General features: G+C 25.2%; 1 protein-coding gene and 2 long non-coding RNA genes across 5 annotated transcripts in view; 1 reads left to right on the forward strand and 2 right to left on the reverse strand.

Annotated features, from left to right (window-relative positions):
• The window catches only part of LOC126901676 (cadherin-99C), a 59,616-nt gene extending 35,268 nt beyond the window's left edge, over positions 1–24,348 (forward strand). Inside the window, exons 2-24 of one of the 3 annotated variants that reach the window (XM_050678331.1) lie at positions 1,699–1,793; positions 2,722–2,787; positions 3,982–4,160; positions 4,381–4,503; positions 4,619–4,861; positions 6,667–6,816; positions 17,438–17,656; positions 17,716–17,919; positions 18,007–18,144; positions 18,538–18,687; positions 18,748–19,206; positions 19,287–19,571; positions 19,647–19,820; positions 19,892–20,233; positions 20,287–20,403; positions 20,470–20,716; positions 20,772–20,923; positions 20,994–21,377; positions 21,445–21,713; positions 21,780–22,016; positions 22,085–22,181; positions 22,260–22,392; positions 22,485–24,348. In XM_050678331.1, coding sequence (XP_050534288.1) covers positions 1,699–1,793; positions 2,722–2,787; positions 3,982–4,160; positions 4,381–4,503; positions 4,619–4,861; positions 6,667–6,816; positions 17,438–17,656; positions 17,716–17,919; positions 18,007–18,144; positions 18,538–18,687; positions 18,748–19,206; positions 19,287–19,571; positions 19,647–19,820; positions 19,892–20,233; positions 20,287–20,403; positions 20,470–20,716; positions 20,772–20,923; positions 20,994–21,377; positions 21,445–21,713; positions 21,780–22,016; positions 22,085–22,181; positions 22,260–22,392; positions 22,485–22,753 — 4,732 coding nt within the window. In that variant the 3' untranslated portion in view covers positions 22,754–24,348. Of the gene's footprint in view, positions 1–1,698; positions 1,794–2,721; positions 2,788–3,981; positions 4,161–4,380; positions 4,504–4,618; positions 4,862–6,181; positions 6,582–6,666; positions 6,817–17,437; positions 17,657–17,715; positions 17,920–18,006; positions 18,145–18,537; positions 18,688–18,747; positions 19,207–19,286; positions 19,572–19,646; positions 19,821–19,891; positions 20,234–20,286; positions 20,404–20,469; positions 20,717–20,771; positions 20,924–20,993; positions 21,378–21,444; positions 21,714–21,779; positions 22,017–22,084; positions 22,182–22,259; positions 22,393–22,484 lie in introns of those variants that run through there. The other 2 variants (XM_050678332.1, XM_050678334.1) reach the window with 2 other exon arrangements.
• On the reverse strand, positions 10,366–15,871 carry LOC126901687 (uncharacterized). The gene is made up of 2 exons (XR_007703090.1): positions 15,635–15,871; positions 10,366–10,545 (listed from the first exon to the last, which is right to left on the reverse strand). It is a non-coding gene; the product is annotated as an uncharacterized LOC126901687 (long non-coding RNA).
• Positions 24,349–25,805: 1,457 nt separating the features above from the next.
• On the reverse strand, positions 25,806–26,535 carry LOC126901685 (uncharacterized). Its single transcript, XR_007703085.1, has 3 exons — positions 26,450–26,535; positions 25,999–26,049; positions 25,806–25,892 (listed from the first exon to the last, which is right to left on the reverse strand). It is a non-coding gene; the product is annotated as an uncharacterized LOC126901685 (long non-coding RNA).
• Between the last annotated feature and the right edge of the window lie 354 nt (positions 26,536–26,889).

Consider the following 26,889-nt stretch of genomic DNA (forward strand, 5'->3'; position numbering starts at 1 on the left):
CGCAAATGGCTACCATATTGAAAAATATACTATTTTTGTATGATAATTATGGGTTTTGTATTTTATTTTAATAGAAGTTGATGTTGCTTTTGCAATTATCCATCAATTTTTTAAAATTAAACACTATCTACAGATTTGCATCGAAGCGTTTCTTATGATAGTGATTTTAATCACTGTCAGATTAAATCTATACTGGACCCTACTATGCAATGCCTCCACTATGCCGCGACCCCACTGTGCTACCGTTTTTATGTATAACATTTCCCAATATGAGTTTTTAAAATAAATTGTACACAATGTGCAATATTATTACCATTTTACGTAATTTTCAAGTATCGTTTTTCGTGAAACTACTTAACTTGCTCAACTGCTAAATTGCCCAAATAACATAATATCTGTATGCTAAAACAAAAAGATACATTGTAATCGCAGTGTTAATTGTTGACTTTATTAAGAATTAAATTCCAATAATCATTTAATTGTGAAATTAGTAGTGACGAAATAAGTGTTGAATTTGAACAAATTACGAAATGAAACAATAAACTTTGTAAAATTATTATACTCGAAGAATAAACAAAGAGATTAGTACGCTAATTATATATATTTTACGCTACAATAGTGATAAGAAACAATGAAATTTTTTTCTTAAAATATTACCTAATTATTACAGCGTGAAATTAAAACAAATTATTTTCATTCTTTAGTTAACATATTTAGTTGAGTAGTATTTCGGTATAAAATTTAATTCTTCATTATTGTTTTACTTATTATTTTATAATTGAAATAATTAATTCGAATGTACATATGATGAAAATTCAATATTTAACCAATTTATTATTTATACCTATTTAAATTGAAAATTTGATAGATAATTGTTAGTTAACGAAGGCATGTTCAGATTTGAATGATAAAGAGGGTTTATTTTTTTTATATTTCTACATAAAGCGAAAATATATTAACACAATAAAGTTACTTTATTTTATGAAAATGGACATGATATAAATTTGTCAAGTGTATTTTGTAATTTAATACAAAGTAAAAAGATAATTTGGTAAAATTCTTATTCTTAAAATGTAAACGAAGTTATAACCTAATCTGCTTTCACCTGTTGAATTTATTTTGACTAATACTTACATAAACATTATCATTGTGATTGTATTTTTAAAAAAAACAGTTTTCATAAATAGTATGTTACATAAAATACAAACAAGGAGCATTGACATAAGTCTAAGGACCAATTTTTTTCATAACTACTCGTATAACTACAAGATCTATCTCGTTACTGAGATTCAAATCGTAACTTAAGTGAACAACTTTTTTGAATGATTAATTTGTACAAAGATTACGCATCTTATTAAATTATTATTAATTCATTTTATTATTCATAATAAATTAATAATATTAATTAGTTATTCAATAATAAAAATATAAATGAGTAGTCAAAATAAATAAACGCATTTAATATTATTAATTTTTACTCTCTTATTTTCATCATTGTTTATGACTTTTATTATTACGGCTCTATGATATGAAAAATACATAACCCTGTAAATGTTTCATCTATATCTCCTGATTCACCAATTAATTTATTCGCTGTTTTTAGCGTGATAACTTTTTAGTCGTATACTTTTTATTGGATTCATTTTTTTATAAAATTTAGTTATAAAGTTTTCTCTTTACTCAAACTTTTTTTTACAGGTTGGATCTATGGCGCTTTACTGCTTGGACTACTCAACTTCTAATACTGCTTCTCTTGGACAAAGGTTACCGACATGGAGTTTATGCTAAACCAGGTAATAACCATTCATATTACTTTAGCTAAGTGTGATGTTATTGTAATCTTATTGTAGATAATTATTTAGTATACCAAAAAATAGACTTTGTTCCATTTTCTTGTTACTATTAACAGAACTTTTATTAATAATAAAAAAAAAAATTATATATATATACATATGTATATGTATATATTATAAAATATATTAATGTACTACAATAATTTAGTGTAAATTATTATCATTAAACTAGTATTACATGTGTTCTATAACCGGTGTAAAATATATGCTCCTATGGTGTGTGAAACAAGTTAACTTGTAGAGATTATGACAAGAAGATAAAAGTGTTAAAAATAATATGTAAACTCTATTATACGGGTTAATTTTCTAGATTAAGGTAATTGGTTCAATTTGCATGAGTATATTATAAATGTTCGGATTCAAGTATTTCAGTGTAACCATAAACTTTCACGTTAATAACCGGTTTCAATAAAAATCTCACTTAAAAATAAATAAGAAACTATCCACAGGGAAGAATAAACCCCATAAAATAGGTAAAAGTACACAAAAATGTACAACTCTTAAAATCAATAACAAAAATTGTCTGTAACTTAAATGATTAATTTTATTTATTTAATATGTGAATTCAAATTTGACATTTTAACGCTAATTTATTTAAAATTAAAGACTATAAATAAACATTGCGTGAAAATATACAATAAACAAATTAACAAGTATAAACTTCTATTATTAATCCAAAATTACGGATAATAATTTTTTTAACTATTTATATTTTATTTATGGTGTAATTTTTAAATGTAAATTATATTTCATTAAATATATATATAAAATAAAAATTAATCACAACAAAGCAACAAAAAAAATTATTATTTTTTATGGTTATTGTTGAATACCCTTGTTAAATCAACTTTTCATTGTATTGTTTCAGGACTATGTGAAGTGGAAACCGGCCAGGGAAACATTGTTTTGGACATCGAGGAAAGCAGAGGTTCCCGTAAGTTAATATATATATAAAAAAAAAATTGTAGCGGTTAAAAAAGATTTGTTTGTTCCGCGTGATGTATAGTAATTGGTCACGGCTTGTGTCAACTGTAGCTTTAAAATACGCGCTTATAGATATAAAAAAAAAATTGATAACGACAGTCCGAGATTTAAAGGATTGATCTGACTGGAAGGTGGACTGTCAAATCAACACAAAAATAAAACTAGAAAGACAATTGTTTTTTTTTAATGTTCTATTGAAACATCCTTTTCTAATATTTATTATTCATATCTGGAGTATTTCAAAAACTTGAAAACCTCTTCTATGATATAGGTTGTTGTAAAATTTCAGCTATCCAGCCATCTAACGAATTCAATTGTGTAAGAGTACAGACCGTGTGAAACTGACGGATTCACGGTCGTGTCTATAATTGCCACTATCATGCGACTGATTTATCCATTATGAAAATAATACAGATTGTTAACCGTTATTTACAAACACGTTGTCAGCTTAAATATCTGTTGATATCAGACTGAAGTGTATGATGTTGACATTAGTTGTACTACATCGCACTCGCAAGCGATTATAAAGTACTTTATTCTTTTAAAAAGATGAATTTTCTCGTAATAGTAATCTCTTTTTAGCGAATTCTTACTTAAGTAAAAATATAATAGCATGTCATATTACCATCATTCATAACTCAGAAATCGTCAGAAATTATCATTACCTGGAAGATCAACGAGTTTTTAAATGTGTTTCTCACGAGCCATCTTTACTGATTTTGAGAAAATATTTTTTTCAACTCGTAATATACTTCAGATCCATTAAATTTTTTTAAAAATGAATGATTTTATTCACTATGAACATATTTTGTAATGAACATATTACACCTGTTGACAGTTGAACATTATTGATAATTTATTAGCGGCTTTTCTTACAATAACGCATGACTCGATGCTTCATATATTAGTAATTTTTATTCTATTGTAAAACCATGAAGAACATTACAGCTTTATTATTTCATAAATTAAACTTAATGATAGGTTAGACAGAAAATTTTAGTTTTTTTCAGCGTGTCTCTGACCGAGGTTTTTTGCAAATACCTATTATTATACTATTAATATATTATTTTCCAGTATGAAAAATAACATTATATGTAGTGTATACTTTCATTAAAATCAACTTATTATTTTTAATTATATTTAGAAATAAATCAAATGATTCGACCATCTCAACTTCCAATCATGGGTGACCCTTTCAATGAAATCACAATGGACCTTGTATTTCCATCGAGAAATCCTTTATTTACATTAATTGGCAAAAGACTACAGCTTATACAATCTTTGGATAGAGATGCGGAAAACTTATCACATATTGTATTTCAGGTAAAGAAATCAATTCATTTACAAGCTTAGAATTATTAAAGAAATTATCATTTTATTGATATTATTTGTATACCAATTACTAGTCAAAATAATAATCAAGTAAAATTTGTATATAGGGGGTTCTCATTTCTTAAAAATCCAATATTTTTCAAAAAGAACACTTATTTTAATATTGTATTATCATGAACTAGTTACTTAACAAATAATGATATTATAACAGGTAACGTGTGTAATAAGATCAAGTGGCAAAAAGAGAACTATCCCTGTTATTGTTCGAACAACAGACATCAACGACAATGCGCCTATGTTTTTAGGTGCGCCCTATCAAGTTACAGTACCTGAAGTGAGTTCTATTTTTATGTAATTATTGTTTGTCTTCTTATTAAACAAATAAACTAGACGCCAACTTATAGTTGAGTACTATTGTTATGAACATTAATATTATGAACATGTTTTAGCTCACTTCTGTCGGCTCATCTGTTGCCTCAGTAAAAACAAAAGATGCAGATACGGGAGTGAACGCTCTGGTCGAATACTTGGTAGTTCCCGGCAATGTACCTGAAGAAGAACTCCAAAAGGGGCGAGTAGGTGACGGAGCGAAATATTTTAAAATGAAATCATCTAATTCAGGCGAAGTAATTTTACAAAAAGGATTGGATTTTGAAAAAATTCAAAAATATTTTGTTACTATACAAGCCATGGTATGTATTTTTTCAAATATATTCTTAAGATTATAGGTATACCATTTAATTTAACAACTCTAGGTATAATTGTGATTTCATATCTTGGCGGTAGTTAATTAATTTTTATGGTAATGATAGATGATTACTTACGAAACTTTTTAATTAATTATACAAGTCAATTATTGCATCTTAGGATGCTTTGAATAGTATTACATTTATGATATTCTCTTGCATACAAGTACTTAGTTAAAGTGGATATGACCAATTTAAGTAAGCCGCTCTAGTTAAACCGATTTTTTTATTTCTCGAAGACCGGTTATTATTTTGCTTTCTCGCATACGTTATTTACCCAGTAGATTTCTTCCTATTGGCCATGTGGCAGACGCAACCTCTGTACAAAAGTAATATGATAAAAAATTTTCCAGACATTCTTCCTACACATAAAATACTATTCAAGATAATATAGGCACAATTATTCATACATTCTCCTTAGGGCATAGCATATTATGAATGAGTCATCAAATGTGCTTAAATATAAAAACTCTATTTTTGTAATTACTATGTTTGCATTGAACCTTACTTATATTTTAAATAATTTTCCAAACAGATTATTAAGTTTTGTAAACAAAGACAATAAAATAATAGAAATTTCAACTAAGCCAATATTGCATAACCGTTTCCGACCCAAATTGTTTTTTTTCACTTCTCAACAATCATAATTATTTCAGTGTCGATGATATAATGAGATAATACATCTCGTAGATCCTAATGTGGATGACTTGTGCATAGATATTATCTAAAAAAAGTGAATTGGACGATTCTAGTTACTTAATAACAATAATTCTCTGTAATGTTGAAATACCTAAAGATCTTAAATTATTTATAATGAACAGAGCGTCGTATATAAGAAGAAAATAGATCAGGGTTTTAATGTCGTTATAATATATTTTGATGTTGTAAATTCACAAGTAGAAAACTTTTGAATTTAATTAAATTAAATCTAACTAATGATGAAAACGTTACAAAATTATGAGATATGAAGAACTAAAAACAATTTTTAAAGTTAAAAATCATTTTAAAAGTATGAATTTTTAAACTTTTTTTCCATTTATTTTTATTAAAATATTTCTAAATTTATTGAGATTTATTTAAATTAGCAACTTGGCCATAAAAGTGGACAATTATATAACATGAAAAAATGTATGTAAACTTTTGAGAAAATGTACAGATTCTTTTTCATAAATACCTCAGTTAATCTTATTTTTTACGCAAACATAAACAATTAAAATATTGCCTATCAAAAAGTGTTTAAATTTTCAAACAATAACCAAATCTAAAATGGGTTTTAAACACTTCTAGTTAACAAGGCAAATATATAATAAAACAATTAGAGCAATGAAAGGACATGTATATGTAAAACGTTCGTATATTTAGGCATTACTGGCACCTAAATGCACGAACACAACCAAATAATTATTCATACAAATACGCATGCACATATTCAGTTTGTATATTGTATAACATATGGCAGTGACAAAAAAACAACGGTGCAGACACGTTTTATTAGTATAACTCACGCGTAAGACCAATAATATTTTTCGATATTTTACAAATGATTCGACGATTTTTGATAATATTTTTCGGTTGGTTGTACTGGGGCGTTCCCCCAGGAATTTTATTTCAATCAAGTGAACTCGATAAATTCTACCCATATTATCCATATTGGATTCCAGAAATGGTTGGTATTGTATATTTGTTTTTAATTTGGTTCTATATTAATTCTTTGATGTAAATCCATGTATCTAAAACAAGTAAATGTTCAGGATCGAGCAAAACACTCTGAAGATCGGCTAACATCTACTACCACATTAACGGTTTCAGTGAAAGATGAAGATGATCAAGATCCGTCATTTATTTATCAAGGTTGTACACTTCAAGATGGAGCTTGTGTTAACCCAGAATATCACACAACTGTAAGTTTCGCTTTATTCCTTTTTTTTGATAATTACAATCATTAATTAACTTAAATAGTAATTTATTTTATTGTTTTTATAATACACGACAATTATACTTTATTTAAACGAAAATGTATACTTACCGGGGTAGCATTTTCTTTGTTCGACGTCAGTTCTTAAAAACTGAGTTAAAATAACTGTCCTGTCACTATCGACCAACACCCTGACGGTTCTTTGAATGTGCTAATGTATTATGAAATTCTCAAGGATATTTTTTAGTTCAAGATCGTTTATCAGACAATAATCTGTCAATACATGGTTATTATGACTGAACAGTCACTTAAGATTTCACACAAGGTATTAATGAACTTTTAGGGTTGTTCAACTATTGTACTAAACTACTTTGTTTGTAACACATACTTAGAACCGTTCAAATTCGGTTAAATGGTTAGCGTACTGTCACAGAATAAATGAAATAAGTAGCACAAGTATATGTCATTAACAATAATTTCTTGCTTAAATGGATTAAGATGCCATAGTTTTAATAAATGTTCTTTTAAAGATCTTAATAAAGAAACGAATTCTAATTATGATGTGATAGATGATAATAATAGAGCGGAAAATTCTACTGAAAACATTGACAGAGTGCTTGCTTAGTGGACTATAAGAAATAGTATTACTTGGCATTAAATGATTTGGTTAACAGTCTTTTGCCTCCTACCCAATATAAAAATTTATCTTAAGATTCCCAAACGTGACTAAAAACTACAATAACGACAGTTAAAAGTAGTAATGGGAAATATTGAATAGTTACTATCGATCTATTCGATAGTTGTCCACTATTCGAACTATTCCACAGTCATTCAAAAACTATTCGAAAAGTAAAAATATTCGATAGTTACAATATATTCGAATAGTTTTTAAAATATTTGATAATTTATGTTAAAGATAAAATATTTGGTGGTATAAACACAACTCAAATAGTTAATCGGTAATTTAAAATATTTGAAAATGCCCATCACTAATTTTTTTTTATTATTAATTGTATCCTATTTATAATCGTAATACCCTGAATAAACAGTTTTAAAAAATCCTATTTAGATCGTTAGTGTTATTAAAACAGCAAAACTATAAATCTGACTATAACTTTACATAAGACCAATATTTTAGAAAATTTAACTTTTTTTTACGAAACATTTTGATGTAAAATGATTATTTCAAAAATTAAGAATGATTTATACTCAAAAGATTAATTTTTGCAAATTATTTTTTTATTTTATTTTTTTTGAGCAAGTAAAAATAATTGTAGACAATTTTTGTAAATACTATTTTAGAAGAAAATATTAAAATCTATAATTTATATTTTATACATTGTTATGCTAAGTGTGTTAGTTTTAAAAATAATAATCAAAAACTGAAAAATTACCTTTTTGAGCGAACTTTCAACCCCGATTCGGACCTGAAGGGGGTAAGTTATCAAAACCAAATTTTACACAAATAACTTTCATATAATAAAAAACAAAATTGGCGGGTATGGAGATTGATCAATGAAAGTTAGTAAAATAAGAGCCACCCTAATAAATACTTGCGACTGATCCCAGTTCGTTTTTTAAAATGCTATAACTTCTGAAATACTAGTTCAAAAGTTGTTATCGATTATTCATTTTATTAATAATATTATTATCTAACCTATAAGTTAGTTAATTATGTATATTACCCTTTGAAAAAATAAAGTTGATACACTTACAACGTATAAGGTATGAATCTAAAACGAGTTTAATAATGAATTAACCCATATTTATCAGTTTTTACCAACGACTCACAAACTAAAAAAAAATAAATGGTTCTTTTTACTATTATTAATTGTATAATAATTTATTTTAAGTATTATTTTCTTATTAAAATTAAGTGTACTTAATAAAAATTTTAGATAGAACTAATCAAATATTTTTTGAATCCATTCGAATATTTTTTAAACCTAATCAATAGTTTTAAAAACTATTTGATAGTTTATGCTAAAAACACACTATTCGGTTGTATAAAAACAATTCGAATAGTTATTGGATAGTTTAAAATATTCAAAAATGCCCATCACTAGTTAAAAGTATTAGAAATGAAATATATCACCATTATGGAATGAAAAACGAGCTTAAAACTTAAATTACCCATTCTACTAAAAAATGTATAATTGTTATTTATTATGGAGTATTAATTTAATTAAGTATAATTATTTTGTAAAGTTCCTAATATTTTTTATTATTATGTATTATTTTTTTTTGTTCATTGTTTTTAAAACAAATTTTTAATAATACTGTTTGTAATTTTTTCATATTGGTATGATTTACTTATATTTTATCTTGGCCCAAATTAAAGGGGGCTAAAGAGGATAGTTCGCAGGGTCCACGGATTTTAAAAATATATCTGGCGACCTAAATATAAAAACATAGTAAATATTTTTTTCGTAATAATTTTTCTTATTTTGAAATTTTTGTGAATCAGCTTGAATTTTATTAATGCATATAACTAGTTGAGGTGGATTATAACATTATAATTAGAAACAGGAGTTGTTTACTAACACTATTAGTAGAACACTATAGGGTCTACATCCTTCATTTATAAATTAGTTCTTTAAAATATTTAGAAATTAATATTTATTATTTTATGAATATATTTATTACGATGAGAGAAATATATTACGTATCTTTTGCAATTTTTTTGTTAATTGCGATTATGGCGCTACTCCTGCCATAAATAGATAGTAACCTATCTCATAAGAGATCTCCGAGGATCATGATGGTCTTAGTCCAGTCCTGATTTTATCTATGTTCCTAGCTCTTTTAAAAATTAATTAATTCCAATGTTTTTGGGAGGTACTAGGTATTTTTAATATTTATAATAGATTATTAATATAAATAGCAGTTTGTTAATTAATTTCATGTGTTGTATAATGTTTTACTCTTTATCTCTTTTATTTGTCAACTAGTTATTTAAAGGCTTGAGGATTTATTCGTTTGAATAAAACATATTAGGCATATCACTAGGTTTTGCAAAATCTAGTAAAGCACAAATTTGAAAACTCAAAAGCTAATATACCACCTTATTTTATTTTTGAGGAGAGGGTGCATTTTTGTGATTTGTCAAAGGCGAAACTAAATCTAAGTATGACTCTGTATTTTAATCATGTATTTTATTTCCTAAAAAAGCAACTCAAAATGAGCTATGGGAATTTTTTATTATTATTTTCTTATTTTTATGCACTTTCCAAATAATTTTAGGACATCGTATTAACGATTAACTTTGTTTCCTTTTCATTCATCATTGTATTTTATATACATTTTACCATTGTTACTCAATAAAGTTTATGGTAACAACAAATTTACTCATAAAACAACTTTTGTAGTGTTTTCGTTAGTATTTTTGTATTTAATTTTTGTTATTTTTTATAATAGAAAAGAAAAAATACTTAGCACCTTAAATTAATTAATTATAACATGGATAATTAATTAAACTTAGTACAGGATCTTTTATTAGTCTAAATGTTTACACAAATAATCTTTTAGACACAACTATAGAAAATAACATTTTATTATTATAACTAGATAAATTTACATATTAATTAGTTTTGTAATATACTAATGAATGGATCTTCCGCTATACATCTTATTATTGTATGGTTATTATCTTGACCTTCGATAATTTCTAAATTATTTCTGACATGAGGATAATTCATATTAAGGTATTCCATTTCTGTATTATTAAATTAATTTGGAAACGTTATAAATACACCAAAAATTATACGTTTTCATAAAAAGATAAATTATAACAGTAATTAGTATACTAAATATATGATTAGTGTCGTAGATACCCACTCTAAAAAGTTCATCTAAAACTTTAATACTCTAATAATTATTTTTTAGCATACTAGCATTTAAAAAGATAGTTTTTTGTTTACAATAATAGTTACACTAAAACATCATGTTTTAGTAAACAAAACAAATTAGTACACCAATATAAAATTTAAAAATAGACCCCTGAATATTAGTTCTAACCTGTGGGCCATAAAACTCAATCGCATTCCATGGGAGATGATTATTTTGTAAAATCAAAACACAAATAAAACAAAATGTAACGAAAATAATTCTTAACTAACATGAGTAATGTTATTTTTATTATAGTTATATAACTCTATCAACTTTCTTTAATTCACTTGAGCAAGAACTTAATAAGAACTTAAGCCATTCTGGCTGTTTCTATTAACTGAGAATAATTTGTATAAGCATTTAGAATAGCAAATATTTATCTGAATATGTAAATCTAAAAATTATTCAATATGATAACAACATAAAATTTTCTATATTTCATTCTGGGAATTCTACATATTTATAATATAAGTATATATATATAGTTAATATAAAATACAGTGATTATTTTATTTTTATAAGAAAATAGTTATTAAGGATAATAACAAAATTCATTAGATAACAATCAATTACATAAAATTATTCTGTGGTTATGAAAATTTGAATTACATTAAGAAATATTAAAATACAAAACAAAAATTCCTGTTTTAATAAAATAATTAATTTTCAAAATATTTTTGGTAATTGAGAATATAACATAAAATATATTTTAAAAATAGTCCTATATTGTAAAAATTGCTTAAAAAAAAAGTTTAAAATGTTATGTAAATCATAAGTTATATGAGTTGTCAGTTAGATCTGTTCCACTTTGTATACATATATATATTTATTAGGGTTCGTCAACGATATCGATAATTCGATTCTATGTCGATATTGCCGTTTTTTTTTAATTTTTCCCGCGATGTCGATTATTTTTGTAATATTTCAATTATCGAAAAAAAAATGATAATAAAATAATTGTTTGAATTTTTATCACTTTATTATATATATATTATTTGATATTAAGCCAAAAATAGTTCGTGATAATATTGTTAATATTTTTTGTGTATTAAAATATATTATGAAATATAGAATTGAAATAAGACGAAAAATGATATTTATTGTTACAAAATTCTATTTTATGATTAGGTATTTTATGAAATTGTTGTGTTATCCCATTTTTAACAAACACGAACAAAGTAATGTATGAGAAGGAGACAAAGAATTTTCAGAAATAGAATATTTACAGCGACAACTAGTTGAAACTGAATCTGAAAAATAGAATGAAATTATTGAGCCCAAAAAAAAATCCCTATAAGATGATAGAGATGAAGATAATGATGTTTTATTCTGTAAAAATTTAAATTTTATTTTTGAAAAGAAGATAAATTATTTTCAGTTATTACAAAGCAATACAAAAATATAAACAGCACTTATAATTTTTTTTTTTAATAATTATTATTTAAAAGCAAAACACTGAAACTATAATACTATTATTCGATAAATAACAATTTCATCTGTTTAATATAACCAATATATAATGATAAAGTCTTATAACAAAAAAAAAAACGTATTTCCTTATAATAAAAAGTAATTTGAAAATATTTGATTACCGTTGAGATATAGCTATTATCTATATTTTATAATATTAATATCATTATCCAATTTGGTTGGTTACGTACTATAAATTTAAAAAAATAAAAATTGTCCCGACGATCTATCTTCCATATGTAAATGTTTGGTGTAGTTAAAAAAAAATGCTATTTTTGTAATAAAATTTTCAATTTATTATTTTTAATTCCTATAGCTTTTTGAATAGTGTATGAAACAATACAAATTTTTTATTTTGTTTTTAATTAATTTTTTTTATGTTAATACTTGTTTTTTATTTTTTATATTAATATAAAAATTATAGGTGATAGAAAAAATCTAACTGCAGATTTGAAACGAGCGCGAAAANAATTTTTTATTTTGTTTTTAATTAATTTTTTTTATGTTAATACTTGTTTTTTATTTTTTATATTAATATAAAAATTATAGGTGATAGAAAAAATCTAACTGCAGATTTGAAACGAGCGCGAAAATTTTATCAAGAAAAGTATTTTTGACTATAATGTAAATTTCTTGTGACCAATGTATTTATTCATAATTAACAAAAAATAATTTTCTAATAAGTTTTGCATTAAGGTCTTAAATATTTATGTACGCTTGCCATTAAAGTAACAAAATATACAACTACTTTTTAATTTTTATAATTTCTCCGTAAAAATTATAATATTAAATTGTTGAATATTAATTTTATACTAAATTTCAGTACTTTAATAAGTATTTATTCATATATTAGACTAATATATCGAAGAACTACTAATCAAGATATTATAAATAAAATAAATTGTTGAAATAATCAACTAATTTCTTAAAATTAAACACTATATATTTGCATCGAAGCGTTTTTTATAATAGTGATTTTAATCACGATTAGATATTATCTATACTTTTCCAACTATGCCACGTCCTCATTTGCCGTAACTTCATTGTGTGCTACGGTTTTTTTTTACTATTATTTTATAGTTATCGGGTCGATACAAACTCTTAAAATAACCAATCAATTTTACAATGGATTAAATCTAAGTTAAAAGGTCCAAGTTAAAGTAACTTAACCTTCAAAATTAAATTGTGCAAATGCCCAAAAAAACTAGCGTATTTTATAGTAACATCAACTGGAAAGCTTATTTTTGTTTTTAAACAATAAAATAGTTAATCTAAAAGGAAATAACATATTATAAAAATAAATATAATGTGATATATTTTTAAGAAAAAAGTAACAAATTTGCATAAAAAATACTATAGAAAATTAATAAGCTTACAGTTTTAAATTGTATAGTTAATAAATAGCATAAAAGCTGATGTTTATAAATAACACTGTGTTTTAAGATGGAATATATATAGACACTGATTAAAATTATATCTATTTTAAATCCACAACTTAAAAACAAAAAAGAAAATTAAGTTATAAAATAATTTTTTTCTGATGTATTATTAAATAATTTATTTATAAGTAATTTTGTTGAACAAGTGTTTGTCAACCATAAAATTAAATCAGAGAATTGTACCGACTAAATTGCGAATAATAAAAAGTAATTGCAAACATTTATGTGGTGTTTGAACAATATTTTAATAATATAAATAGAGTATCATAAATTATAACACAAATTAAATGAATTTTTATAAAAGCACAAAATCATTTCGATATTTATAATTTTTAAATGTTTACTAGAGCTACGTGTTCTTGTTTATTTTGAATAATTATGAATATTATGATCGTAAGTATGGAAAGCATATTATTTATATTTTTTTCTATCATAATGGCTAATGCTGATAAATTTAAAAGTATTCCTGAAAAGTCATTGAATATAACACAAAACTTTTCAAACCTAGTGCCAAATCATCTAAATACGATTCAAGTAGAGACAACAAATATTTTTGGAAATGACTTTTGCACTGGTACATATCAGGAATGCATAGAATCAATTAAAATTGCACGATCAAATATTTTTGAAACTATAAAAAAAATATTGTACAATGATTTAAAGAGTTCTTTAGAAAAGTACTCTGTATGTATGTATTCTGTATTAGATACTATGATAAAACGTAACCAACCGATAAATAAAATATTAAAAACCATAAAAATTTCTAATTCAAAGGCTTATGCACTTTTGCAGTTTCTATTTGACAATGGTGTCAATATTAATGACGTTTTGACTTTATATATTTTGTATAGTGATTTAGATTACATTTTTAAAGAGTCTCATCCTAACAATAAAGATATATCAACTCTGAGACAGTCTATAGATTATATAACAAAGTCAAACCCCAATACTGTAATACTATCAGATGAAGACTTCGAATTAAAATTGAAGGAGCTTTTGCTTATTAAAGAGCAAATAGACTCGCTAAGCCTAGGACCACTACAAATAAATGATAATGAAAAATGGATGACTGCTAATATTTTAAAGTGGAAAAAATTACTTTTATCCAATACTTCAGTTAGCAAATTGATTCGTAATGAAATTAGTGAAAGAAATGGGAAAAGTGTGAATGAATGGTTCCACGAAATTAAAACAACGACTGATGCTAGAGAAGTATCGTTTTTCTACACAGAAGTTAGCAACATATTAGTGAACTATGTTGGGAAAAAAATAACTTTGGTACTAATATTAATAAAAAAATTCTTAAGTACATTACTTGAAGACACAAGAAAAATCAAGGAAGATTATAAATCAGATATTTTGAAAACAAACAATGACCAAAACAATTTATTTAAAAATGAAGATTTCAATGATTTTATAGATGTAGTAGAATATCAGAATGAACGTATAACTGATAAAGATGACATAATAAGGGATATCAATAGAAATTATAAAAATAAACAATATAACATAGCTCACTCTTTAAATAAATTACAAAATAATATTCATTATTTCATATTACAAGTTAATACTTTTATCGATACAATGAATTCTAATCGTAGAATTTCTTCTGCTATGTCATTGAACCCACTTTTAAGCGACTTAAAACTAGTAAAAAGTTTAATGAAACATAGCTATAATCCAATTTCAACAGGTGAAATTTCAAGCATTTTAGGAAAATTAAATACTCTACTAATTGAAACAGATAAAGAAAATTCGATTTTAAATTGTCACTCTCAAAATGATTCTACTATATTAATAATTGAAGATAATGCAAAACTTATAGCTAATATTATTAAGTTGATATGAACCCCGTAAAAGAGTAAAATAAAAAATATTAATAAGATAAATTAATTCTTTCTGTGTGTATAACTCATACTAAAATTTAAATAATAAATTAAACGAAATTTCTTTTACTTTAAAATTTATATTTTTGTCATCATAAATTTATTAATATTGTAATCTTACTTTGTTCATTCATATTTTGTATTATTTAAATAAAATCCTTTTCATTTGGTATCGTTTAGTGCTGGTAACTATATTAAATGTTCACATATATTTCTTGTTTACATATTTAGTTCAAAACGCATATTTATAGTCCATTTATAATGGAGTTTATCATATATCTTTGAAAACACATTATACATGTTTTTAAAACTATTTATTAAAATTCTGTATACAAAAAATTGTACTTAAAAATTATTGCAATGCAACTACACTTTTTAACACACACACATAATATGTTTGTGTGTTAAAAAGTGTACATATATATATATATATATATTATATATATATGTACAGTTACAAAATCGTGTGACAATAATAAATAAAAAAATTGAAAAACTTTTATGGTAATAGTTTTTATTGTTTCTATAATATTAATTTAAATGTAAATAGTAACAATTAAGATAATTAAAAGTAATCTAAATTGGATTTTCTTAAAAGTTGTTAATAAGGCAGAAAGGTGTACCAAACTTTGTAAGGAAAAAAAATTATTTGAAGCAAAGCTTGCGGTCTATTTCACAACATTACAATTTTATTTTTGCGTTTTTTATCATTTAAAAAACATTGCACAATTCAATTTGAACAATGTAAAAACCTAAGTGAATCACGGTTACTAAACTAATAATATAACAGACGATAAATTATCTTGGTTAATTAGCACATGATACAAATGAAGTCTAACTATCGTTTACACAGAAATTGAAACATTTCTCCCATGTAAAATGTCGTTATTTATTTTGAAAAAATCAGTGCTAAGAACAAGATTTCTACTGTGTCTTGAACTGTGAAACGTATTTCCTGACAGATTCACTGCACTCCATTGTTACTCGAGATTTACCTACATATACAAAAATTAAATTATCCATCTAGAAATAACCACAAATATAATAAAATGATAAATTACATAATATAATAAATATTATTATAATTTGTTTCAATTTATTATTGCTCAGTTAACTACTTATTATGTTTTTTTAAAAATATGAAAGATTTAATTACGATTCACATTTAATCTTACCCATCATAGAATTTTTTTTTTAGTTACTATTATCGCAATCAAGTTCAACTATTTTTTATTCATTTTTACTAAAAATAAATAAATACAGAATCCGTTTCAAACCTTGCTTGAAAACTTTTATTAACCAAATGAATAATATTAGACAAAAATATTTTTTATTGATATTTAGGCTACAATTAATCATTTTATTTATATATAACTTCGTTGGGCCGTAATAGTTTTACTCAATCATGTTTTATAAAATTTAATAAATAACACCCAACTCACCTAGCTATAGCATTTATACCTAGCATATAGCAAGTAAATTTTCCTTATCATTCGTTTTAAATGATTTATAACATTTCTATTGCATACACTATATGATTAAATGTATGAATCGTTAAACGAATATAATTGGGCATCAAATATTTCATGTATAATTCAATGAATATTATCCACTAACTACGTTGTATATTGCTATGATACTGAATATATTAATTATTATTTAAGTTAATACGCAAAATGTATGTAAAATCGATTTTATAGATATAAAACATATTGATTTTACATACAAAATTATGTTCAATATAATTTTCAAATTTATTTTTCCAAAAGTTGCAATATTACACTAATCCTCTTTTACCCGGACACTATAGAATTATTAAAAATACAATACCACATTTCCACAAATTAAAAAAAAATTACTATTATTGTTTATTGTACATATAAAATAAAAATATTCATAAAATTTGAATCTATTTTTTCTTTAGATTTCAAGTGGCGTTAATTCTGGAGTATTAACTATACGACCAGAGAAGATTCAAGCTGTAGATGGTGATTCTTTAAATTATCCCGTTAAATTTTCGTTTGTTAATGGTATACCTTCATTTTATTCGGAATATTTTACAATTGACTCTCAATTTGGTACGGTTAAACAAATAAAACCAGTGGAATCAGCATTGGCAAAGCAATTCGTGATTACTGTTAAAGTAAGAATTAAACAGCTAACTCAATAATTCATCTCTTTACATTATTAATATTACTTAAGGCTGAAGAGGAATCTCCTAATCGTCGTGCAACAACAGCAAAACTATATATAGATGTAAAGCCTATAGATATCAATCCCCCAATCATTCATAGTTCTGCATCTGGAGATGGATATGGATTTGTAGAAGAAAATTCACCAATAGGTACAAAAGTTGTGGATAAAAATGGTAACCCAATTCAATTTACAGTTACAGATGATGATTTGGTGAGTTATGTCAAATTAACAAAATATTAAAATTAATTGTTCACAATGTTTTCTTGATATTTAATCCATATTATACTTATTTTTTAGAATTCAAATGACCCAAAGATCACTTATTCTTTTGAACTGACAACTAATTCATTCAACATAAATAATGATGGTTATCTTTTTGTCAATGAAGATAAATTGGATAGAGATCCGCCAAACCCGGGAAAATATCGTTTTCAAGTATACTTTTTTATTTTATTTTTAGTTAATAAAGAATTAAGCAATACCAAGGCTTTAATGGCCTCATTTTGACCTTGATTCTAATTTTTTAAAGAAATTTATTACTTATAATGGTTAAAATGACCATCATACGATTATTATTTAAACCTAAACACTAGTAATTGTTTGTGAAAATAATATTAAAAAATATTTACTACTATTTAAAAATAGTTTTTTCTGATGCATCTCATATTAAGTTTATGCGTATATTGTTTTAAAACCCAGAGACTTATTTTCAAAATTTAAACTTGAAACTTTCACCAATTATTTTATAGAAAAGATATTTTTTCCTGTAATAAAAAAGTTTTAATATCTATTCTCTCTTTCAAATTTAACTAAATTATTTATGTACAGATTGTTGCGAGAGAAATTAATGGACACGCTGGTAGTATTCCTTACTCTATAACAGTGTTTTTAAAAGATGTAAATGATAATTTCCCTCGGATACCAATGATATCTCCAATCACTATTCAAGCTGGAAATTTAAAAAGACAGCTTGTTCAAGTAGATTTTTAAAGAACATCTAACATTATTTTGATGTTATTGATAAAATTTGTGTTTTAGATCAAAGCTATGGATATCGATGAAGGTCAAAATTCAAATATAACATACAGTCTTTACCACGTGTCTAACCAAGGATTTAATAAATTTTACATTGATCCGGTGACAGGATGGATTGAATCAACCGGCAGAATGATGGCTGGTGATCAATACAGTATTACTGTTCAAGCGACAGATTCCGGTGGTTTATATGGCCAGGGAATTGTTGAAGTTATTGTAATAGCTGGACCTAATACTAAACCACCTGCATTTTCACAATCTTCTTACGAAGTTACAATAAGTGAAGGATCACCTATTAACACAACAGTAATTGAGCTTAAAGCAATAGATCCTGAAAATGACCCCGTCTTTTATTCGATTTTATCTGGTAACGATTTAAGACAGTTCGCAATAGGTGAGAAAACTGGAATTATTAGTGTAATAAGAAAATTAGATCGGGAAGAACTCACTCGTTATCAACTGGTAAGTAAAATTTTTAAAACTTACCAATTATATTCACAATACATAAAATTATTATTGCAATTTACATATAAAATTTACAGTTAATCAAAGCCCAAGACGAAGGTGGTCTATCTAGTACAACTACATTAAACATAAAAGTCAGCGATATTAATGATAAAAATCCTGAATTTATTGGATTACCGTATGAATTTTCTGTGGAAGAAGGCGTAGATGGAGCTCCAGTAGGTAAGGTAGAAGCTGTAGATGGAGACGAAGGAATTAATTCAGTTATTCATTATTCAATACCTGATGACCTACCATTTCTAATTGATGCAAATTCTGGACACATACGAACTGCCATGGCTTTAAATTACGAAATGACTAACGTAAATTCTAATATAAATAAATATCATTATTAATTAAATGGTAATCTTTAGCAAATATTTTGTGAACTTTTTTAGGAATACAAATTCGTAGTTACTGCCCAGGATGGTGCACCTGATCCACGGATCGGTACAGCTTCAGTGACTGTTTTAGTTAAAGATACTGAAGATGAAATACCAACTTTCCGTAAAACTGTGTATGAAAGCAAAGTTCCAGAAAATACTCCTGATTTTATAGTGACTCAAGTACAAGTAAGAAAATATCATTCATTATTATTTACAAATGGATTTTTATTAATTCAATTGATTAATTTATATTTTAGGCAGACGATCCCGATACAACTAAAAAAGTGACATATATAATAAAACAAGGCCCTTCAGATTTATTTACTATTGATCCAATAACTGGTATCATCAAAACGTTACGAGGCTTAGATTACGAAAAGGATAGCCAACATACCTTAATAGTTGGTACATTGGAAAATCTCAATCAATCACCAGGTGCAACTACCAAAGTCATCGTTAATGTAGAAGATCGTAACGATATTTCCCCCGTGTTCTTAACAATTCCTTCTCCAATTACTTTAGACGATGATGTACCAATTGGTACCAAAGTTACCACGCTTATAGCGACTGATGCAGATGGAACATCACCCGGAAATAAAGTATAAAAAATCATATTTATTTTTGTATACAAAACTTATAGTTTCTTATTTAGGTACGATACGAGTTAAATGGTCAAGGAAAAGCTTTAAAATATTTTCACATCGATCCTGATCTTGGAGTAGTGTATGTCCACGGTGATCTTCAGAAGGAACCTGATAATGAATATCAGGCAAGTTAATTATTTTTGCTTTTTATACTTAGTAAGCTACTAACAATAAATCGATAACGTTTATAGATCGATGTTAAAGCTTATGATTTGGGTGAACCTCAATTGTCTTCAATAACTTCGGTAACGGTTTTTATCAGACGCGTTACGACACCTACTCCAGAATTGGGAATGGGGTTCTCTGACGATTCTTACAGTGCTCGTGTATTAGAGTCTGCAGCAGCTGGTACTCTAGTCAAAATCTTAACAGTAGTTCATCCTAGACCTTCTCACCCTCTGCCTCTTATTTGTACTATCATATCAGGAAATTCTGAAGGTATTATTTCAGGACTATAAAAATAAATTATTTGATAACACTTTTTTGTGTAAAGGCGTATTTTCCATAAATGTTACAACTGAAAAAAATTGTGAAGTGCGTTTAAAAGACTCAAAACTAGACCACGAACACGCAGACAATTACCAATTGAAAATTCGACTAGATACTCTTGATGGAGTTGTTAATCCTGCGAAAAGCATTACAATAGTAAGACTAAAATCTATAATAACAATAATTGTTATTTTAAATAATCCAATTTTACTTTTGCTTTTGGCAGTTGAACGTTCAAGTTATAGATATAAACGATAACAGTCCCATATTCATATACCCTGACAGTAGCAAACATTTTGCTAAAAATGCCTACTATGGCGCGATATCTGCTGATAAAGAAGTAGGTAGTACAGTATTAAGAGTAAAAGCCGAAGATCTAGATGGAGGAACATTGGGTGATATTCGTTATGAACTTGTTGAAGACGAAGACCAAAACACAACAGACGGGCCCTATTTTTCAGTAGACCCTGAAACAGGAATTATTAAAACTTTACGAACACTTATCGACGTACCTACTCAGTCATTGCCTTTCAGACTCGTAGTGACTGCTAGAGATAATCCTGAAGCTACTAATCCTAGTGACTTTAATACTGCCCAAGCGCACGTAGTTGTAAGTTATCAATTTATTTAAGTGTTTCGCAATTGTTTACTATGTTAAATTTACTACTTTATTCCAGATAAATGTCATAAAAGACGAACACCGAATAGTAATGGCAATCGATGGCGCTCGCCCAGACGTTGTAAAAGCTTCTGAATCAAAATTGATTGATGTATTAGAGAATAGTTTAAAATTGATTGTAGGCGGTGAGAAAGTTCTGGCTAAACAATATCGGCGTCGAGAAAATCTTACTGTTGAGACTGATCCGAGTTCTTCGGACTTTTGGTTTTATATAATAGACCCGACGACTGAAACTATCCTTGAAAGGAACAATACTCGAGTAGCTAGGTAAGTAAAAAAAAAAAAACAAAGAAATTTACAGTAAATATTTTAATTACAATGTAATTTTTAAAGGGGAATTTTAAATAAAAGCTCTATGGGAAACATCACTTCTACAATTGTTGAAAAACTACACATTGTTGCAACAGATATCCATCCACCTTTGCAACAGCAGCAAGTGAGCAGCCGACCACAAATTGCGGGAATAGCTATACAATGGATTGTATTTCCGTACACACTAATTTTAATAGCTGCCCTCATCCTCATTCTCGGCATTGCTGGTATCATATATATTTGCATATCTTGGTCAAGGTATATTTGTAACAATATTAAACCACATTTTTTAATAATGTAGAATAACTTCTCATAAATAATTATAGGTATAAATCGTACAAAGAAAGAATGGCAAGAATGTACGCCACTCAAAATTATGATCCTATTTTTGTTGAACCAAATATGAAAGAATACGAGGTACAGGTAAGATTTGTTTAAACTAACCCAATTTTTTATTAAATAATATTTGAAAATTTTTAATGAAAGTATTTCTCTTGTTAGGTGTTACAAATGAGCGTACCTATCGATGACAACGACAGTTATAATGATTTACAACTAGACTTTAGCCGAAAAAATCATACGTTTACTATGGAAAACGTTGGTTACATTACAAAAGAGAATGTAGATAGTATCGGTAAATTGTTACTTATCATAAATATATTAATATATGATATATAATTATTAATATTTTAATTGTTTTTAATAATATAAATAATACATTTATAGATGGCCACAGTCCAGTGAGCTCGGAAGCGGCTACCACTGCTAGAACATCCAGTATGGGACGTAATAGAGCTAATGGTAGCGGAACCAGCACATTTGGCCGCATTAATCAAGCATTTGATTCAGATGGCATAGGAGATACAACTGCAGTAAGCTCAACCAATGGAAATGTAACATTCAGAGAAAAAAAAGAATTTGGTAGGCCATTACACAATGGTAATGGCATGACTACTTTCAACCGAAAAAACGTTGAAGTCACCACGGAGTTATAATGTAACCCTTAATTTTGTTATCCTATCGAAAAAAACTGAAAGGTTGCATGCATATGTATTCAGTATTTTAAATCGTATCTAGTCTCTCTTCATATGATTGTATAGAAATATATGTATATATCTATGCTTGAAAGTCTAATGTTCAGCTTTTTCTTCCACTCATTACGTTTTTTTCGACAAATTGTACGACTGAGATTTAATAATAATCTTTCACTTTTGTCCCTCTATATATTTATATGATGTAATCAAATATTTATAATTTAAATTAAAACAAGAACAAAAAATTTGAACATAGAAATAGTTTATAATATAAAATAACAATTAATAAACAAGATTTCCGAAATTTTGACTTTTAACTTTTATAAAATGTTAAAACTTTATAAATTTTTAAACGATATTTCTCATTTTTATCTATATACTATGATATAAACATATGATGAGAAACATATTTTTAATTACTTAAAATTGAAAAACTTAGTATAATTTGCATTATTTCTTGTATATTACTAATTACCTAATCAAATTTGATACATAATTATACCATTAAATAACTTCTTCAATAATTTTTTATTATTCAGTTAAAAAATTTCTGAGTCTAAATAACAAATATCAATACATAAAATAAGTACATGTTTCACACCTAGATCTAATCTGTTGCAACAAAAAATTATTTTTTTATGTTAAACAATATTTGGTAAATGTTATTTTTAAATTGTGGAATAATGCAAACCTATTATATTTTAGTTACAAGTTTTAATCTGAAAGATATGATGAGTTTATTTATACAAATTAACTGATAATACTTACAAAAATAATTTAAAATAAAGTATGTTCAAATTAAAATACGTAAACTATTTTAAATCTTTAAATAAAACGGATATCTCTTTGCAAATTAATCGTATTATAGAAATAGTATACTGCCATTTGATAATTAATTACCTTAAAAATTTAGATTTTAAGTATCTAAACCATGTCATACATTTTATAGAACCAAAAAGGTTTTTTAAATTTATCAAAAATTGAAACAATGTAAATAATACAAATAATTATACTTAAATGTTCCTATAATGTATGAATTATTTTTCGCTCACACAATTAAAAATTTATTTTATATTAAAAATGATTTTGTTCCTTTCAGAATATCAAAAATCAATTATTGTTATAATTTTTGTTTTTTTAATAGGATATTTTTTCAATAAATTCAATTAAAATTTATTTAGAATATATATAATTCAATATTTAAATTAATTTAATTGTGTATTTTTATAAAAAATTTGTTTGTAATGAGTATGAATAATTTATGTATATAAAAAATTTGCTCACAATTATATCAATGGTGACCAATATTGTATAGTAGCCAAGTGGTTAACAACACTTGATAGAAGTTTACATGAAGCCATATTTAATTATTGTATAATAGAGCTTTCCTCATGCTCAATTTATTTGTAAAAATAATACCATAAACAAATAGGTAAAATTAAACCATTGTAAATTATTATATGTATTTTTAGTTGAATAGTGATTAATTTAAATTGTTTTTTATGACTTTAATTTTATAATTGAAAATAAATGTTAATATAAATATGTTTTATAATTTTTCTTTTTTTATATATATTACTCCAGAGAATACCTATGAAAAAATAAATAAAATATTTTTTTTAAAAAGTATCTAGTTTTCATTTTAAATACTAAATTAGATTTGTATTCTGTTCATAAGGGTAACTTTAAAATAAAAAGTTTAGATAAAATAAAATTAATTTTAAAAAAAATTTTTATTTTGTGTAATGTTATAAGACAATGTACACCTTTTAAAGAAAGATTATTAAAAACAAATAAAATTACTAAAAGTATTTTCTTGATGTGGTATATAGTTGTATATTCATGAATTAAATATTTATTAAAATATATATTTAAATCTTTGATTTGTCATATTCAATTTTTTGTTTAGCTTCTTGCAGTAATTGCTCATCTTGTTTTCGTAGCCTGGCTAATTTACCATCCATATGAAGACCATGCCTTGCAGCCCTGAAAGCAAAGATAAAAATTAAAATATATATAGGATAGTTCAGAATTTTCATTTCACCTTCTTCAAATTCTTGCTATATTAAAAATAAAACTATACACAAAATAGTAAGATGTCATAGTTTTATATCATTATTATTCAAGTTTTAATAAACATCATTTTTAAGCTATCTTTTCATTAAACTTTTTCTCCATTTTTACTTTTGTACATATTTTGATATATCAGTATATACATAATGCTTGCTAACATTTTTTGAGATTTTCCAAATTAGATTTATTTACATCATTTTTTTTTTTTAATAACAATTTTTGTATAAATACTGTTCAATAAACACAATCCAAGATTCATCAATATGATTAACTAACTGTCTCAAATTTTTTATTTCTGCCCTCATTTTACTTTTTACATTTATATTGAGAATTTTAAAAAAAGCAGCCAAGCATAGAGGATAACAATACAGTAACAAAATAGATACAAAAGTAAAAATATTAGAAAAAAAAGTAAAGTTGAGCGAAAAGAAAATTAATAATAGTATCCCTTAAATCTTGGAAAATGATGATTTCAAACCATTTTGTGCCTAGCTTTTAATAGTAAACATTTTTTTTCTATTTTCCATCTTTATAGATTTTTACTTTTTTATAGTACTTTTTACAGGGATTAAAAACAATATTTTTTCAAAAATTTATATTTTACTCAATAAATTCAACAATTTTATTTGTTAAAGAATTTTTTTACAAATACAGATAACTTAATTGGTTTGAAACAATTATGTAAAAATGTTGTTACATTAGTTTTCAATTAATTAACATCTATTGGAACAATATTTTTGTTTTGTTTTGGAAAAAACAATAATATTGTTCTAAAACCCATAACTTAAACAAAAATTAATTAAATTCACTTTTTTTCATTTACTTAAAAAAATTTCTTATCCATAAAAGTATATAGAAATAATAATATAATAAACAAAATTACTGAATAAATAAAATGTAATATTTAAAAAAAAAAACATGTTTTTCATGGTTTAACCTACTTATGACAAGTAACTCTGCCACATGCTTGGAAAAGCTGTTCGTCAGTTAACTCCAACTTAACACTAGTTTTGATAATTTTATTTTTCTAAAACCAAATCATACATGTATTTATGAAGTCATGTAAATTATAATAATATAATTGTAAAATAAAATATTTTACTAAAATTGACTGTGTATCAAATTGATTTTACCTTTTCTTTCTTTTTATTAATTTTTTTTGATTTAATAATGATGCTGCCATTCTAAAATAAAAATATATATTATTGATTTAACATTAAAAATATAAATAAAAACTATTAATAAAAAAATTATATTTCTGAAAATACATAAGCTAAATATTTATATAAATAAATAACTTAGTTAGAATTTTCCTTTTAAGGGTGATGAGTTGATAATTTATCTAACATAGGTAGTTTAACAAGAGTCTTTCATAAATTAACACATCAACACCAAATATTAGATTCTTGTATGGCTAAGCACATTTGTGTTTATTTTAACACATACTCTTATTATATCACTGACACTAATAATAAAAATTAACTCAACTTCACAACATTGTATTTTAGTATTATATTTTTTATATATTAGTAATAATTTTTTATAATCTTCAAAGTTGAATAAATGTTTAAATGTGTTACTTACATTTAAACACTTTTAGTTACATAATAAAATCATTGAATCTTTAAAATAAAATTTTCAAAAGTTAATAAAACATACCCACCTTATTTTTAACATCTAATGTGTCAGCAGTACTGTTATACAAATTAGTCCACCACTTATCACTATAAGATTCAGCATTGGCTTTATCAAATCCGATACCTGTCTGATCAAATTTAAGACTTGCCTTGACAGGTACTACTATTCCATCTCCTTTCTTACCCAGTCCTTTACCTTAGGTAATTATGTACAAAACATATATATTATTTCAAAAATATAGAGTTGTATCTTTAATCTAAATAATTGAATTTTATACGATGTATCCAAAAACTTGATTATCATAAAACGTTTTTAATAACTTATCTGATTTTGCATCTAATTAAAAAAAACATCGAAAGTTTTTTCATTAAGTTCCAATTCAATAA

This window comes from Daktulosphaira vitifoliae, unplaced genomic scaffold, assembly GCF_025091365.1.
Source record: "Daktulosphaira vitifoliae isolate Bord-2020 unplaced genomic scaffold, ASM2509136v1 Scaffold_3, whole genome shotgun sequence".
NCBI lineage: Eukaryota > Metazoa > Arthropoda > Insecta > Hemiptera > Phylloxeridae > Daktulosphaira > Daktulosphaira vitifoliae.